We start from the raw sequence: 12500 nt of genomic DNA on the forward strand, positions 1-12500 counted from the left end.
GGACGGCTCCCACCACCTCGTCTGTTATCAGAGCCGGAGGCTGGAGGCTGTGAGAAACCATGGGTGTATAATAATTGTTTTAACCCTAACAGAAGCTTCAGAGGATGAGCAGGGAACAAGGAGGGGATGGGAGAGGAGGAGAGGGGAGGGGAGGAGAAAAGGGGAGGGGGAAAGGGGAGAGGAGAGCAGAGGGGAATGGAAGGGAGGAGAGAAGGGGAGATGTAGAGGGAGGGGGGGGGGGTGGGAGGTGGGTAAAGTAAAGAGGAGGGGACAGGAAGTAAGCTCCAGAACAGGAAGTGTGTACAGGCCTTTATAAACTCCCGTATCCAATGTTTACACCTCACAAGAAATATCAACCCATCACACTCTTTTCTCACACGCGATCACATCTTTTCAGACCCGCTCTCTTCTCACACACACACACACACACACTCTCCTCTCTCCTCGCACGCCAGAAGAAACCAGGCTGACAGGACTGGACGGCTCCCACCACCTCGTCTGTTATCAGAGCCGGAGGCTGGAGGCTGTGCCGGGACTGTGGACGCTGTCCGAAGCCTGAGACTCGTGGTGATCTGATGCCTCAGTTCTCCTGCAGGATCATGTCTGTGTTCCAGGAGGATGTGAGTGGACTGTAGCTTGCAGCAGCAGCAGTGTTTGTGAGTACCTGGAAGGTGCAGCTTTTCTGGGGGACACATTACCTCCACAGCAGTGTTAACAGCAAGTCCAGGACAGCGTCCCTCGCCCCCAGCCGCTCCCGTCTGACCTCCAGGAGGCGCCATGTACAGCAGCAGCCTCCCCCCCCGGGGGAAGCTCTCCCCCCAGGGCAGAAAGACGCTGCAGCGCTCCCAGGGCAAGAGCTGTGGCTACTACCTCCGCATCGCCTTCTTCTTCTCCTCCCTCATCCAGTCACTCATCATCGTGGGCTGGTGCTCTTCCTCGTCTACGGCAAGCCGCAGGACTCTGCCTCGGAGACGAGGATCCGGGATCTGGAGGGCAGCTTCAACCGCATGTCCATGTCCAATCAGGCGCTGCGGGAGCAGAGGACCAACCTGTCTCGCCAGCTCAACGCCACGCTGTTGGAGAATAGGGGGGTTCTGGCCCAGCTGAGACACCTGGCGGAGAAGTCCAGGCAGGGGTTCAAGTTCCTCAATGGCAGCCTGGTGAGATGGAGAGGTGGTGGAGGTGGAGGGGTGGAGGGGAGGGAGAGAATGGATGAAGAGATGGTTTGGGAGATTTGTCTTGAAGCGTTTGGAATAGAGGGGATTAGTAAAGATGGCTGGTTGTGTGGGATTAGAAATTAAATACTATGGGATTCACATTTAGAAAATGTGTTAGATTAAGCTAAATATGAATCTGGATTAATCCCACACTCCTACCTTTAATCAACAGAGAAAAGATACGTATTAGGTATACAAATATACTTCAATGTTTAATATGCTGTGATTTTAGCTGATGTGCCGGGTCGCGGAAGAGATCTTGTGGTGTTAGCTGATGATGTTGTGGTTGTTGTCGTGTGAACAGATGAGATGTGAGCTGGAGAATAAGTCGTTGAGGTCTCGTGTCCTCACCTGTCCTCCCCCCATCTCCCCTTTCGCACGGTCAGGTGAGCACGCACAGCAACACAACCTTTTATCCACTTTCAGTTATTATTCAGGTTTTATTCACAGGAGGCAGTTGTAAAGCTGTTCTAATGTTCCTACAGGAAACTACAATAAAATAAGATAACTAAAATAGTTACGATCAAAATCCTCCCTCCCTTACGATCACTTTGTATAAGAGCACCTGCTGAATGAACACATTATCATCATCGTCATAACAACAGGTTGTGTTTGTATCCAGGAGAGAAGACTCAGTCGCAGAGTCTCCTGAACTGCGAGGCGAAGAACCGATTGGTCCACTCCAACTTCTCCCAGACCAATCAGCACCTGCGAATCACTCTGGACCGGGCGTCCCAGGAGCGGGACACCCTCCACCTGGACACCATCTCCCTCCGCAGGGATGTGGCCTCGCTGACCAATCAGCTGGAGCAGTACACCAGGAAGTGCAAGGAGGACTTTGCCCAATCGCTGGGCGGCATCTCCGACGTGTCCAAGGCTTTCCTGGAGAAGATTGACTCGCTGGTGCCGCAATTCGTGCCCTTCCAGCTCTCCTGTGAGAAACAGCGCAACCACCTGGAGCAGATCCAGACCAACTGCTCCAGTTTGTCCAGAGAGGTACCGAGATGAGCTACTTAGAATCTGAACTTTCCACCTCTTGCTCTGCAGCCCATACCCTCTAACCACTGAGCCCCCCCACCCCCACCCCCACGTTTCTCCTTGAAGGTAGAGACCAAGTTCCAGCGCTACCTGGACAATATGGGTACGCGAGTGTCAGAGATCCAGGCCCAGAGCAGCCGGCTGGAGGGCAGTAACACCCGCCTGGAGGAAGACCTCCACTGGTGCAGACGCAACCGCAGCAGCCTGATGGTGGAGCATGCGTCCACCCTGAGGAGGAGCCAGGAGAGACACGACCAGGAGAAGGAGAGCATCCTGGAGGACCTTAAGATCAAGAGAGGAGAGATGGCGCTGAAGGACGCGCTGCTGAGGGTGCAGACCGCCGACATCAACATCCTGAAGGAGAGCATGAAGCGACTCAACGCCAGCTGCCCCAAGGTAGGGCTGGGAGGGGGGTTAGGGCGGTTTAGACCAGTTTAGACCTGATTAGACTGGTTTAGGCTAGTTTAGACCTGTGTAACTTACTCACCAGGGAATGCTTGATTGACAGTGCGTTCTGATGAGAGTGATGTTCCTCTTGGTTCTGTTGCAGCATGGTGGTTTTCCTCCATCCAGCAGGACCGATTCTGCTGCTGGATTTGGGGCAGGCTCTCTAGGGACAGGATTTGGCGGTGCAGGGATCAGCAGTTCGGGGCCAGGTGTACTTGGTCCCAACAGCAGGGGGTCTGGAGGGGCGGGGCCAGCAGGAACTGGGTCTGTAGGAGCGGGGCCAGCGGGAACTGGGTCTGGTGGCTCGTTGTCAATCGGACGAATGGGCGGAGCTCCTTCTACGGGCCACAGCTTCAGTCAAGGTGAGACTCCAGACACCTGCGTGATCACAGACCACATGACCAGCAGGAGCGACGGGTCCCACCTGGACTGCTCACGTTTTTGTTTGTTTGTTTGTCTGTTTGGTGGAGGCATCGTTTGTTTTGTCACATTGTTATATATTCCTGACCTCATTCGATTTTGAAATGGAAGTGTCTGTACAAACCCTTCATCCTCCTCTCTTTGTCTGTTGTCTTATTCCCATATTCCTCTCTTCCTCTCTCCTGGTGTCATCTGGTCCTCCTGGTGTCATCTGGTCCTCCTGGTGTCATCTGGTCCTCCTGGTGTCATCTGGTCCTCCTGGTATCATCTGGTCCTCCTGGTGTCATCTGGTCCTCCTGGTATCATCTGGTCCTCCTGGTGTCATCTGGTCCTCCTGGTATCATCTGGTCCTCCTGGTGTCCTCTTTTTCTGGTCACAGCTAGCATGACCCAGCTGCTGAAGGATCTGCAAAGCTACGCCAAACCATCTGTCTGAGAGTAAGTATCACAGGACACAGGCGGTACATGCAGCCTCTAGACCAGAGACAACAAGCCCTAATCATGTCCATCTGTCTGTATCTCTCCTCCCCTCTCCTCCACACCCACTCCTCCCTCCCCGCCCCTCCACACCCACTCCTCCCTCCCCTCCCCTCTCCTCCACACCCACTCCTCCCTCCCCTCCCCTCCCCTCTCCTCCACACCCACTCCTCCCTCCCCACCCCTCCCCTCTCCTCCACACCCACTCCTCCCTCCCCACCCCTCCCCTCTCCTCCACACCCACTCCTCCCTACACGCCCCTCCCCTCTCCTCCACACCCACTCCTCCCTCCCCGCCCCTCTCTTCTCATATCTTCAGAGTCTCTCCTCTCCCTTCCCCAGAGTATCTGGCTGATACAGGAGATCGCAGCTTACAAACATGGAGGATGACACATCTACCAAGAATGGCAATATGTATTTTAGTTTAACATGTTATTATTGTAAAATATTATTTTAAAGTTAGCTTGCAGTCTAATACTGTATATTCAACATTTGCACTACATTGCAAAAAATAGTTTGTAAACATCTGACATCTTTGAGATGTTCTGTATTGCATGAACTGTTCTGTACATACTTGTTTTACAGTCATTAAAATCATCCTCTTCAAAGGACTCCCAAGGTCGTTATTGTCTGGGTGTATGCCATCCTGTTAAGAACAGACCCACCTGCATGCCAGTGTCGTCCGTGTGTTTAAAGACAGGATTCACATTCAGGAGGGAAGTGGATGTTTGTGCAGATCCACGTCATCCATTGTGAAGATATTTATTCAATTTACAAGCATCTCCAAACATCTGAGACATGTACTGGCACAGCTCTGCTTTCTGTCAACTGTGTTTACGTTTATCAAGGACCTACCCTCCACCTCCTGCCGGGGGGGTGGAGGTGGAGGGTGGGTGGAGGGGGAGGGTGGGTGGAGGGGGAGGGGGGGTGGAGAGGGAGGGTGGGTGGAGGGGGAGGGGGGGTGGAGGGGGAGGGGGGGTGGAGAGGGAGGGTGGGTGGAGGGGGAGGGGGGGTGGAGGAGGAGGGTGGGTGGAGGGGGAGGGGGGGTGGAGAGGGAGGGTGGGTGGAGGGGGAGGGGGGGTGGCCGGGCTGAAACAGTTCCAGATCCACCGGAGGGATGAACAAGATGAGGAGTGCTCCATTTTACACTTCATTTAACAGATGCTTTTATCAAAAACAACATACCACATCTACAATACTGCATATATCATTTGACTCAAATGAGCACATAGGCTATCTGTGTGTTTTGATTCCAGGGAGAATAAAAATAGAGTTCTATTCAAACATGTTCTGATTCTGAGTTCAGCAGAGGAAGAAAACAGACGATGATTCCAGGAGAACAAACTTCCTGCAGGATCAGGAACAAACTTCCTGCAGGATCAGGGCTTATTTCAGACATGATTGTCTGGGCGCCAATTAATGAAGTTGGTTAGAGCCGAGTTCTGTCCTGTCTGAAGGAAATCCTCTGTTTAACTCTGGAGTGTTCCAGTAAGGGTAGGAGTCAAGAGGGAACAGGGGGCCTGGTGGGGCTGAGGCTAGGGCTGAGGCTGGGGCTGAGGCTGGGGCTGAGGCTGGGGCTGAGGCTGGGAGGGCTGAGGCTGGGGCTGAGGGTGGGAGGGCTGAGGCTGGGGCTGAGGCTGGGGCTGGGGCTGAGGCTGGGAGGGCTGAGGCTGGGGCTGGGGCTGAGGGTGGGAGGGCTGAGGCTGGGGCTGGGAGGGCTGAGGCTGGGGCTGGGAGGGCTGAGGCTGGGGCTGAGGTTGAGGTTTGGGGCTAGAAGAGAGGCTTGTGCTGGGATAGGGTCAAGAGATGGGTTAGGATTAGGGCTGGGGCTGGATCTCTGTCTGATGGTAGACTGGCATGTCATTTGCTGGGTCTGGACCTGCGGGATCTGTGTGTGTGTGGAGGGTGCTGGGGTCAGACCTACTGTACCCAGCCTGCAGAATGTAATCCAGCTGTGTTAGGGTGGCGTGTGCTTGAGGCACTGGGGGGACTGGGGGGGGGGGGGGGGTGTTTGTGTTTGTGTCACACCCCAATAGACAGGAAGTGGAATAGTTGTACGCCTGTAATTGTTCCCTTCTTCCTCGCAGGGGCACTGACCTCCGACCTCTTTTGTCTTCGGCCCGCTGAGAACTCTCTCCAACCCAGAGGGCTGATTGTGTTTCCTAATGGCCTGACTCCCTCCAGCCCTCCATCCCTCCAGTCCTCTCGTCCTGCAGTCCTCCAGTCCACCAGTCCTGCAGTCCTGCAGTCCTGCAGCCCTCCAGCCCTCCACTCCTCCAGTCCTGCAGCCCTCCAGTCGTCCTCCAGCCCTCCAGTCCTCCAGCCCTCCAGTCCTCCAGTCCTCCAGCCCTCCAGTCCTCCAGCCCTCCAGTCCTCCAGTCCTCCAGCCCTCCAGTCCTCCAGCCCTCCAGTCCTCCAGCCCTCCAGCCCTCCAGTCCTCCAGTCCTCCAGCCCTCCAGCCCTCCAGTCCTCCAGCCCTCCAGTCCTCCAGCCCTCCAGTCCTGCAGTCCTCCAGCCCCTCCAGTCCTCCAGCCATCCAGTCCTCCAGCCCTCCAGTCCTCCAGCCCTCCAGTCCTCCAGCCCTCCAGTCCTGCAGTCCTCCAGCCCCTCCAGTCCTCCAGCCCCTCCAGTCCTCCAGCCCCTCCAGTCCTCCAGCCCTCCAGTCCCATGTGTGTATGTGTGTGTTACATAGCTTGTGTGTGAGGTCTGGTCAACTAAGCTGAGAGGAAGTAATTAATTAGAAAGCTGGTGGTTCTAGAACGTTCCACATCCGCATTTAGGGAAACAGTGTGTGAAAGTGAGCAGCTGGAATGCTAGTTAAGTCAGAAGGTTCTGGAATGATACACTAACGAGAATACGTTTCTCCTCTTAGTTTCTCTGAGACAAAAGTACGCCTTACTCAGATAATAATACACTATGTGTACCCCAAACATTTAACACATACCCTTGCAAAAACGTTGTTTTATTATTGTTATTTTCGTATTTTAGATTTGATCTGCAGTCTAAAGCTATACCGTACTGCTCTAGTGAAGAGATAAGACAACATCACAGTTCTTAACCCAGAAAAAGTTTCAAAAAGGTACAAAACAGAAAGTTAAAAACAGAAAGTTAAAAAAAGAAACATAAATTCTGAAGCAACATCCACATCAACCCTGACCTTTGACCTCCGACTGGAGACGTCAGACAGGTCAGGGTTGAAAGGTGTTTTCCTGACGCCTGTAACCAGGAAGTGCATTAGCTTGGCCTGTGCCCAGGTGTAGCAGCAAAACGTTGGTTGCGATATTTCACGACCTCCACAGCCTGTCACAGCACTGGCCGGGGGACAGTCAACCAGACCTGACCTGTCCTGCTGGGTTTACGTTTGTTTTTTAAAATCTCCGTTTAGTATATATATATATTTTTTTTTTTGTGGGGTATAAAAACATCGTCCCTTACCGCATACTTTAACCTTCAGTCGGTACCGAAGCTGCGCTTGTGCAGTTAGCTACGGTTGCAGGCAGGACTCCCTATTGAGATAGGCCTCCAGGCCTGCTACGTCCTCTAATTCTGCATATTAAAAGTATTCAGCCAGTAAATTCTAAACACCCAGATCAGCTAATTAGAACAGTTAACTAGTACACAGACATCCCAAGTCTCCCGGGTTGCGTCCCAGGGGGGAGCTACCTCCCGGGAATGAGTCTCTGCAGGTTGGGATGTCTGAGTACAGCAGGTTGGTGCCATCTCCTGGCTGTGACAAACACGGTAATACTTCTACAGTTAACTTTTACATCTCTACCTTTAGGATGGTGAGCTCACTAAGCTGTTATTATCCCACTGCCCTCTGGCGGTCATGGTGATGTACTGCACCTACCGCGCTGTTCTGGAGCAGGTGAGGGAACAGATAGAAACAGGATGAAAGGAGGGAGGGAGGGGGAGGAGGGAGGAGAGAGAGAGAGAAACATGTAGGCAATCTCTTCAGCTTGGCACCATCTAGCGGCGTTCATGAATAACTTTCACTTTACAGTTGGACGCTGCATTGTTTAGGACCGTCAAGATGAATGGATTCAGCCAGAAGACCGCTCGTGCACATCCCTCTAAACCAGAACACCCGTCCCGTCTCCATAACAACGTCCCTGTACGTTTTCGTCTTATCTTCCTCACCGGCCTGGTTCATGCGAACCGGATCACACGGCATGAATAATTTAGCGGATGTAATGCAATAACTTGTTTACCGAGAAAATCAAAAAGTAGGCCTACATGAGATGTGAGCAAATGATGCTCTTTAATTTGTACATATCGCCATGCCATGCACATAGCTCCAGGAGAGAGGCTTGATTTGAGGGACTTGATAGGCCTAGTCACTATAAAGAGCCCCAGTGTGATCATCCATCAAGTTGTTACTGAAACTTCTGATTAAAAACAACTCCTTCAATCCATATAAATATAAAACTATCATAGAAACTTCAGTTCCTAGAATAACCCCCACACAGACAGCGCGTGGGCCGTGGGCTGGGTAGAGCCCGCGCCTTGTGTCTATTCAGGGTGTAACTGACATATGTCATACTGAATTGATGGACAATTGATGTGCAAATGTTGACAGAGATCAAACATTGACACAAAGTCACCACTGAACAAACAGATGGCTAGTGTTGATAAGGTATAGCATACACATAACAATAGTGAGCATTAACAGTCAAGCGCAACGGCCCATTATGCGGCCATTTGGTAAAATGTCGATGATTATCAACTGTCTGACTTGTCTAGCCCAACGGTTGCCGCATGTAAGACGCAGGCACATGAAAACATGTCGACACACGGTGTAACACCGTCGGTGTTTTTTTATCCCGGTATACTGCGCGGGACGCGGTGTTCCCCTCCGTCCTCTGTCGTCACTGCCACAGAGGAGTGATGCGTGCGTTCCTTCATCAGGTGGAGCTTTCCCGAGCCTTGTCATACCACGGTCATGCGAATGTACTGTCGCTGTAACGGACAGCTACGCGGGCATCACGAGCCTCTCACTTGTCGGTCTATGAATCTAAACTCTAGCAGGGCAGCATGACGGGCGCGGGAGGAGGTGAGACCGACGCCACCGTACACAGCAGCAACGACACCGGGGCAACGGAGAGGATGGAGAGGGCGGCTGTTACCGGAGATACTGGACTGAAGAAAGAGCAGATGACTTCATCCAAACCTGCGGGGGTCCTGGGTGAGTACGCTGGCCCATGCCAACATGATGACGCGAGAATTTCCCTTCGTGATTGCACGCATCGGTAAAGCTACGACTTACCTTATGTGTATGTATTGTCCCGGGAATTACAACATTAAGAATCGTCTCGGGAGGAACATAACTCATTCACGTAAGACAGTGCAGGAGTCTCCCGGTGACCGTCAGTTAGGGGCTCATCGTGTCCCGGAGGCTGCATTCCTCCAGGCGCAGAGCGGGCGGGGAGAGGAGAGCAGGCGGTCCACAGGTGACTGGACCGGGACTGAAGCTCCACGGAGCCGCATGCGTCTAGAATCAAACAAACCGCTGGGCTGTTTGATTCGGTAAAACTGTTGCTAGCTCAGAGGTCTGTGAAATTTGGGATTGACACATTGATCAGCCAAGTCGGAATATGGAAATTGCTGTGATATTTTTCTGTAATAATTCAGAACTCAACTAAAGGACTCCCTTTTTTTTAAATCAAGAGTTGGTCAAACATTCACACGTCATGTCCTCTATCTGAAACTATGGGTTGTCAGGGTACAGAACCGCACTGGCGAAACGGAACCAGTTAAGTCCGTTTTATTTGTTAACACAATTGGACGCTGTTAGGAAGGCCCCATCACTTAAAGTTGAAACCACTGAACTTCCTCTTGTTGTGCAAATTCTGTCAACGCGTTTACACGTGGCCGAGGTGATGGCTTACTGTAAAGCTTGTTTTGCTGCGTCAGGAAATACGCATAAGCATTTCATCAACAATATATTTGCGTAGAAAGGTTCATAGAGTAATCTCCCAGTGTGATCTGACGTTTGTCTACAGAGGTGTGATCCAATGTTCTAGAATTCCTCATCGGTGTTGCATTCATAGATAAATATAAAGGCCTTTATATATATCTATGGTTGCATTGACCATATTGTCCTAGAATTCCTTATTCGTGTCGTATGTTCTGCTGCTGTTCTAGAGCGCTTCGTTTTCATCTTTTCACGCAGCAGTTGTACCCATCTCGCGGTCATGGTCACATCAAACCACGCCCCTCCGAGTTGTCCTTATGCTGCAGATTTCTAGAGGTTCTAATTGTCTAGGAATGTCCTAGATCTGATGCTATCAGATGACGATATGATGTAATTGATGTTGAAGTCAATTTGAAGAGCAATGGTCAGTGCATGTCACTATAATGTACTGAGGGCAGTGTGCTGTGTCGGGTGTGTGTTGCTAAGCTTCCGTGACTGAGGAACATGTATGTATGTATGAGTGCTGGCATGATGTCTGTAAGGGGCTGGCATGCTGTCTGTAAGGGGCTGGCATGCTGTCTGTAAGGGGCTGACATGCTGTCTGTAAGGGGCTGACATGCTGTCTGTAAGGGGCTGACATGCTGTCTGTAAGGGGCTGGCATGCTGTCTGTAAGGGGCTGACATGCTGTCTGTAAGGGGCTGACATGCTGTCTGTAAGGGGCTGACATGCTGTCTGTAAGGGGCTGACATGCTGTCTGTAAGGGGCTGGCTGAGGCTAACCTCCGTGTGGTTTACTGTAATGAAATGATTCTAAATATGATTCTCAATATGTGTCAGATGCCACCAATCTCTGTGTCTGCTGTCTGTAAGGGGCTGACATGCTGTCTGTAAGGGGCTGGCATGCTGTCTGTAAGGGGCTGACATGCTGTCTGTAAGGGGCTGACATGCTGTCTGTAAGGGGCTGGCATGCTGTCTGTAAGGGGCTGACATGCTGTCTGTAAGGGGCTGGCATGCTGTCTGTAAGGGGCTGACATGCTGTCTGTAAGGGGCTGACATGCTGTCTGTAAGGGGCTGACATGCTGTCTGTAAGGGGCTGACATGCTGTCTGTAAGGGGCTGACATGCTGTCTGTAAGGGGCTGACATGCTGTCTGTAAGGGGCTGACATGCTGTCTGTAAGGGGCTGACATGCTGTCTGTAAGGGGCTGACATGCTGTCTGTAAGGGGCTGACATGCTGTCTGTAAGGGGCTGACATGCTGTCTGTAAGGGGCTATTCTAGCAGCAGACTCATGGACGCTCAGCTACTGGGTTAGAGTTGGGTTTAGAGGGTTAGGGTTTGGTCTGTGTGTGTGTGAGCAAGCTTGTGTGTGTGTGTTTCTGTGTGTGTTTGTCTGCATGTGTGTGTGAGTGAGCGTTCAATGGAAGTCCATATGACCTGAAGCCATGTGCTGCGGTTTGGTTTGACTATTTGGTTTGACCTGGGTCACCAGGCAGGAGAGGAGCGTGTGGTTTCACCTGAGGCTAACCTCCGTGTGGTTTACTGTAATGAAATGATTCTAAATATGATTCTCAATATGTGTCAGATGCCACCAATCTCTGTGTCTCACTTCATCTATCTTTTTCTTTCTCTAACTCCCTCCCTCCCTCCCCCCACACCCCAGGTAAGTACCTGAGCTGGCGTCTGAGGCAGGCTAAAGGCTACATCCTGTCCAGGAAACCCTCCTTCATGAGAACTCTGCCCTCCGACAACTGTGACATCATCATCACCTTCCCAGGTAACGGCCTGTCTGACTGGTAGAACGGAAGTGTTCAAATACTCTCCCACTTATTTATTATCTACATTTTATCTATATTCAATTATCATCTACCACTTACATCCCCCTTCCCCCCTCACTTCCCCCCCTGTCCCCCTTGTACCCCTCTCGACTCCCTCTTTCCCCTGCCCCGCCCCCTCCCTGCCCCCCTGCCCCGCCCCCTCCCTGCCGCGCCCCCCAGAGTCCCCAGACAGAGAGCCCCCCCTGTGGCTGCTGAACCTGATGAGGCTGGGTCTTCCTCAGGTGTCGGTCCAGGTGCGGCAGCACAAGCAGACGTGGGCTGACATGTTGTTCATCACCGCCTCCTTCGAGAAGTAACCCTCCTGTTTCTCTGTTCAGCTGCGCGGGCTCTGGGTGGATACATCTAACACGCCCTCCAGTGTTGCTGCTCACTGAAATACTGTTTTCTCTGTCCCCCTGTCCCCCCCCCCAGCCTGCTGCTGGGGGCGGAGCAGGCTGGGGTCATCAAGGCAGTGAAGCCCCAGTACGGAGGGGGGAAGCGGCGCTTCCTGTGTGAGGAGAGCAACATCTACCTGAACATAGAGAGCGAGGTCTGCTTCCTCAGCTCACAGGTCGGGACACAAGCCTTCCAGAAACGTCTCCCACCTTCCAGAACCTTCTCACACTTTCTAGAACCTTTTTTCATATTCTACCTTCTAGAACATAATCTTCTGGAACATGTTCAGGAATGTTGTATTGTTTATCTTTAAAAAGACCCCATCAACCATAAACATTAAAACCTAACACTTTACTCTAATTCTCTCTTACCACCCTCTTTCTCCTCTTCCTTATCCTTCTATCCTTCTCCTACTGTCCTCCTCTCCTCTGCAGGAGCGTCAGAGCATCATTAAGTTCTGGCTGGATAATCTCCGTGCCGACCAGGGAGAGGTGCTCCATAACCTCCACTTCCTGGAGGGACAGCCAATCAGTGAGAAGTCCATTCTTATGTGTTCTGATGTATGCTTTAATGTGTGTGTGTTTGTTTGTATGTGTGTGTGTTGCATGCTTCCATGTGTGTTTGTGTAAATGTATATGTGTGTGCTGACCCGTGTGTGTGTGTGTGTGTGCATGTGTGAGTGCTGACCCCTGTGTGTGTGTGTGTGTGTGTGTGTGTGGATGTGTGAGTGCTGACCTGTGTGTGTGTGTTAGTGCTGACCCGTGTGTGTGTGTGCATGT

At 51.9% G+C, this 12500-nt stretch overlaps 2 protein-coding genes across 2 annotated transcripts in view; both read left to right on the forward strand.

The window, feature by feature from the left end:
* The first annotated feature begins 323 nt into the window (after positions 1 to 323).
* On the forward strand, positions 324 to 4209 carry LOC134036695 (plasmalemma vesicle-associated protein-like). Its single transcript, XM_062481735.1, is given in 9 exon segments — positions 324 to 919; positions 922 to 1160; positions 1522 to 1603; positions 1840 to 2213; positions 2322 to 2651; positions 2806 to 2958; positions 2989 to 3064; positions 3502 to 3559; positions 3917 to 4209. Coding segments are annotated over 8 exon segments (1452 nt in total). The 5' UTR covers positions 324 to 777; the 3' UTR covers positions 3558 to 3559; positions 3917 to 4209.
* Positions 4210 to 8370: 4161 nt separating this feature from the next.
* The window catches only part of LOC134036614 (anoctamin-8-like), a 13699-nt gene continuing 9569 nt past the window's right edge, over positions 8371 to 12500 (forward strand). Inside the window, exons 1-5 of the mRNA XM_062481613.1 lie at positions 8371 to 8782; positions 11172 to 11285; positions 11506 to 11638; positions 11758 to 11896; positions 12156 to 12252. Of these exons, the coding sequence (XP_062337597.1) occupies positions 8632 to 8782; positions 11172 to 11285; positions 11506 to 11638; positions 11758 to 11896; positions 12156 to 12252 (634 nt within the window). The 5' untranslated portion in view covers positions 8371 to 8631. The remainder of the gene's footprint in view (positions 8783 to 11171; positions 11286 to 11505; positions 11639 to 11757; positions 11897 to 12155; positions 12253 to 12500) is intronic.

This window comes from Osmerus eperlanus, chromosome 16 (genome assembly GCF_963692335.1).
Source record: "Osmerus eperlanus chromosome 16, fOsmEpe2.1, whole genome shotgun sequence".
In the NCBI taxonomy this organism is placed as follows: Eukaryota; Metazoa; Chordata; class Actinopteri; order Osmeriformes; family Osmeridae; genus Osmerus; species Osmerus eperlanus.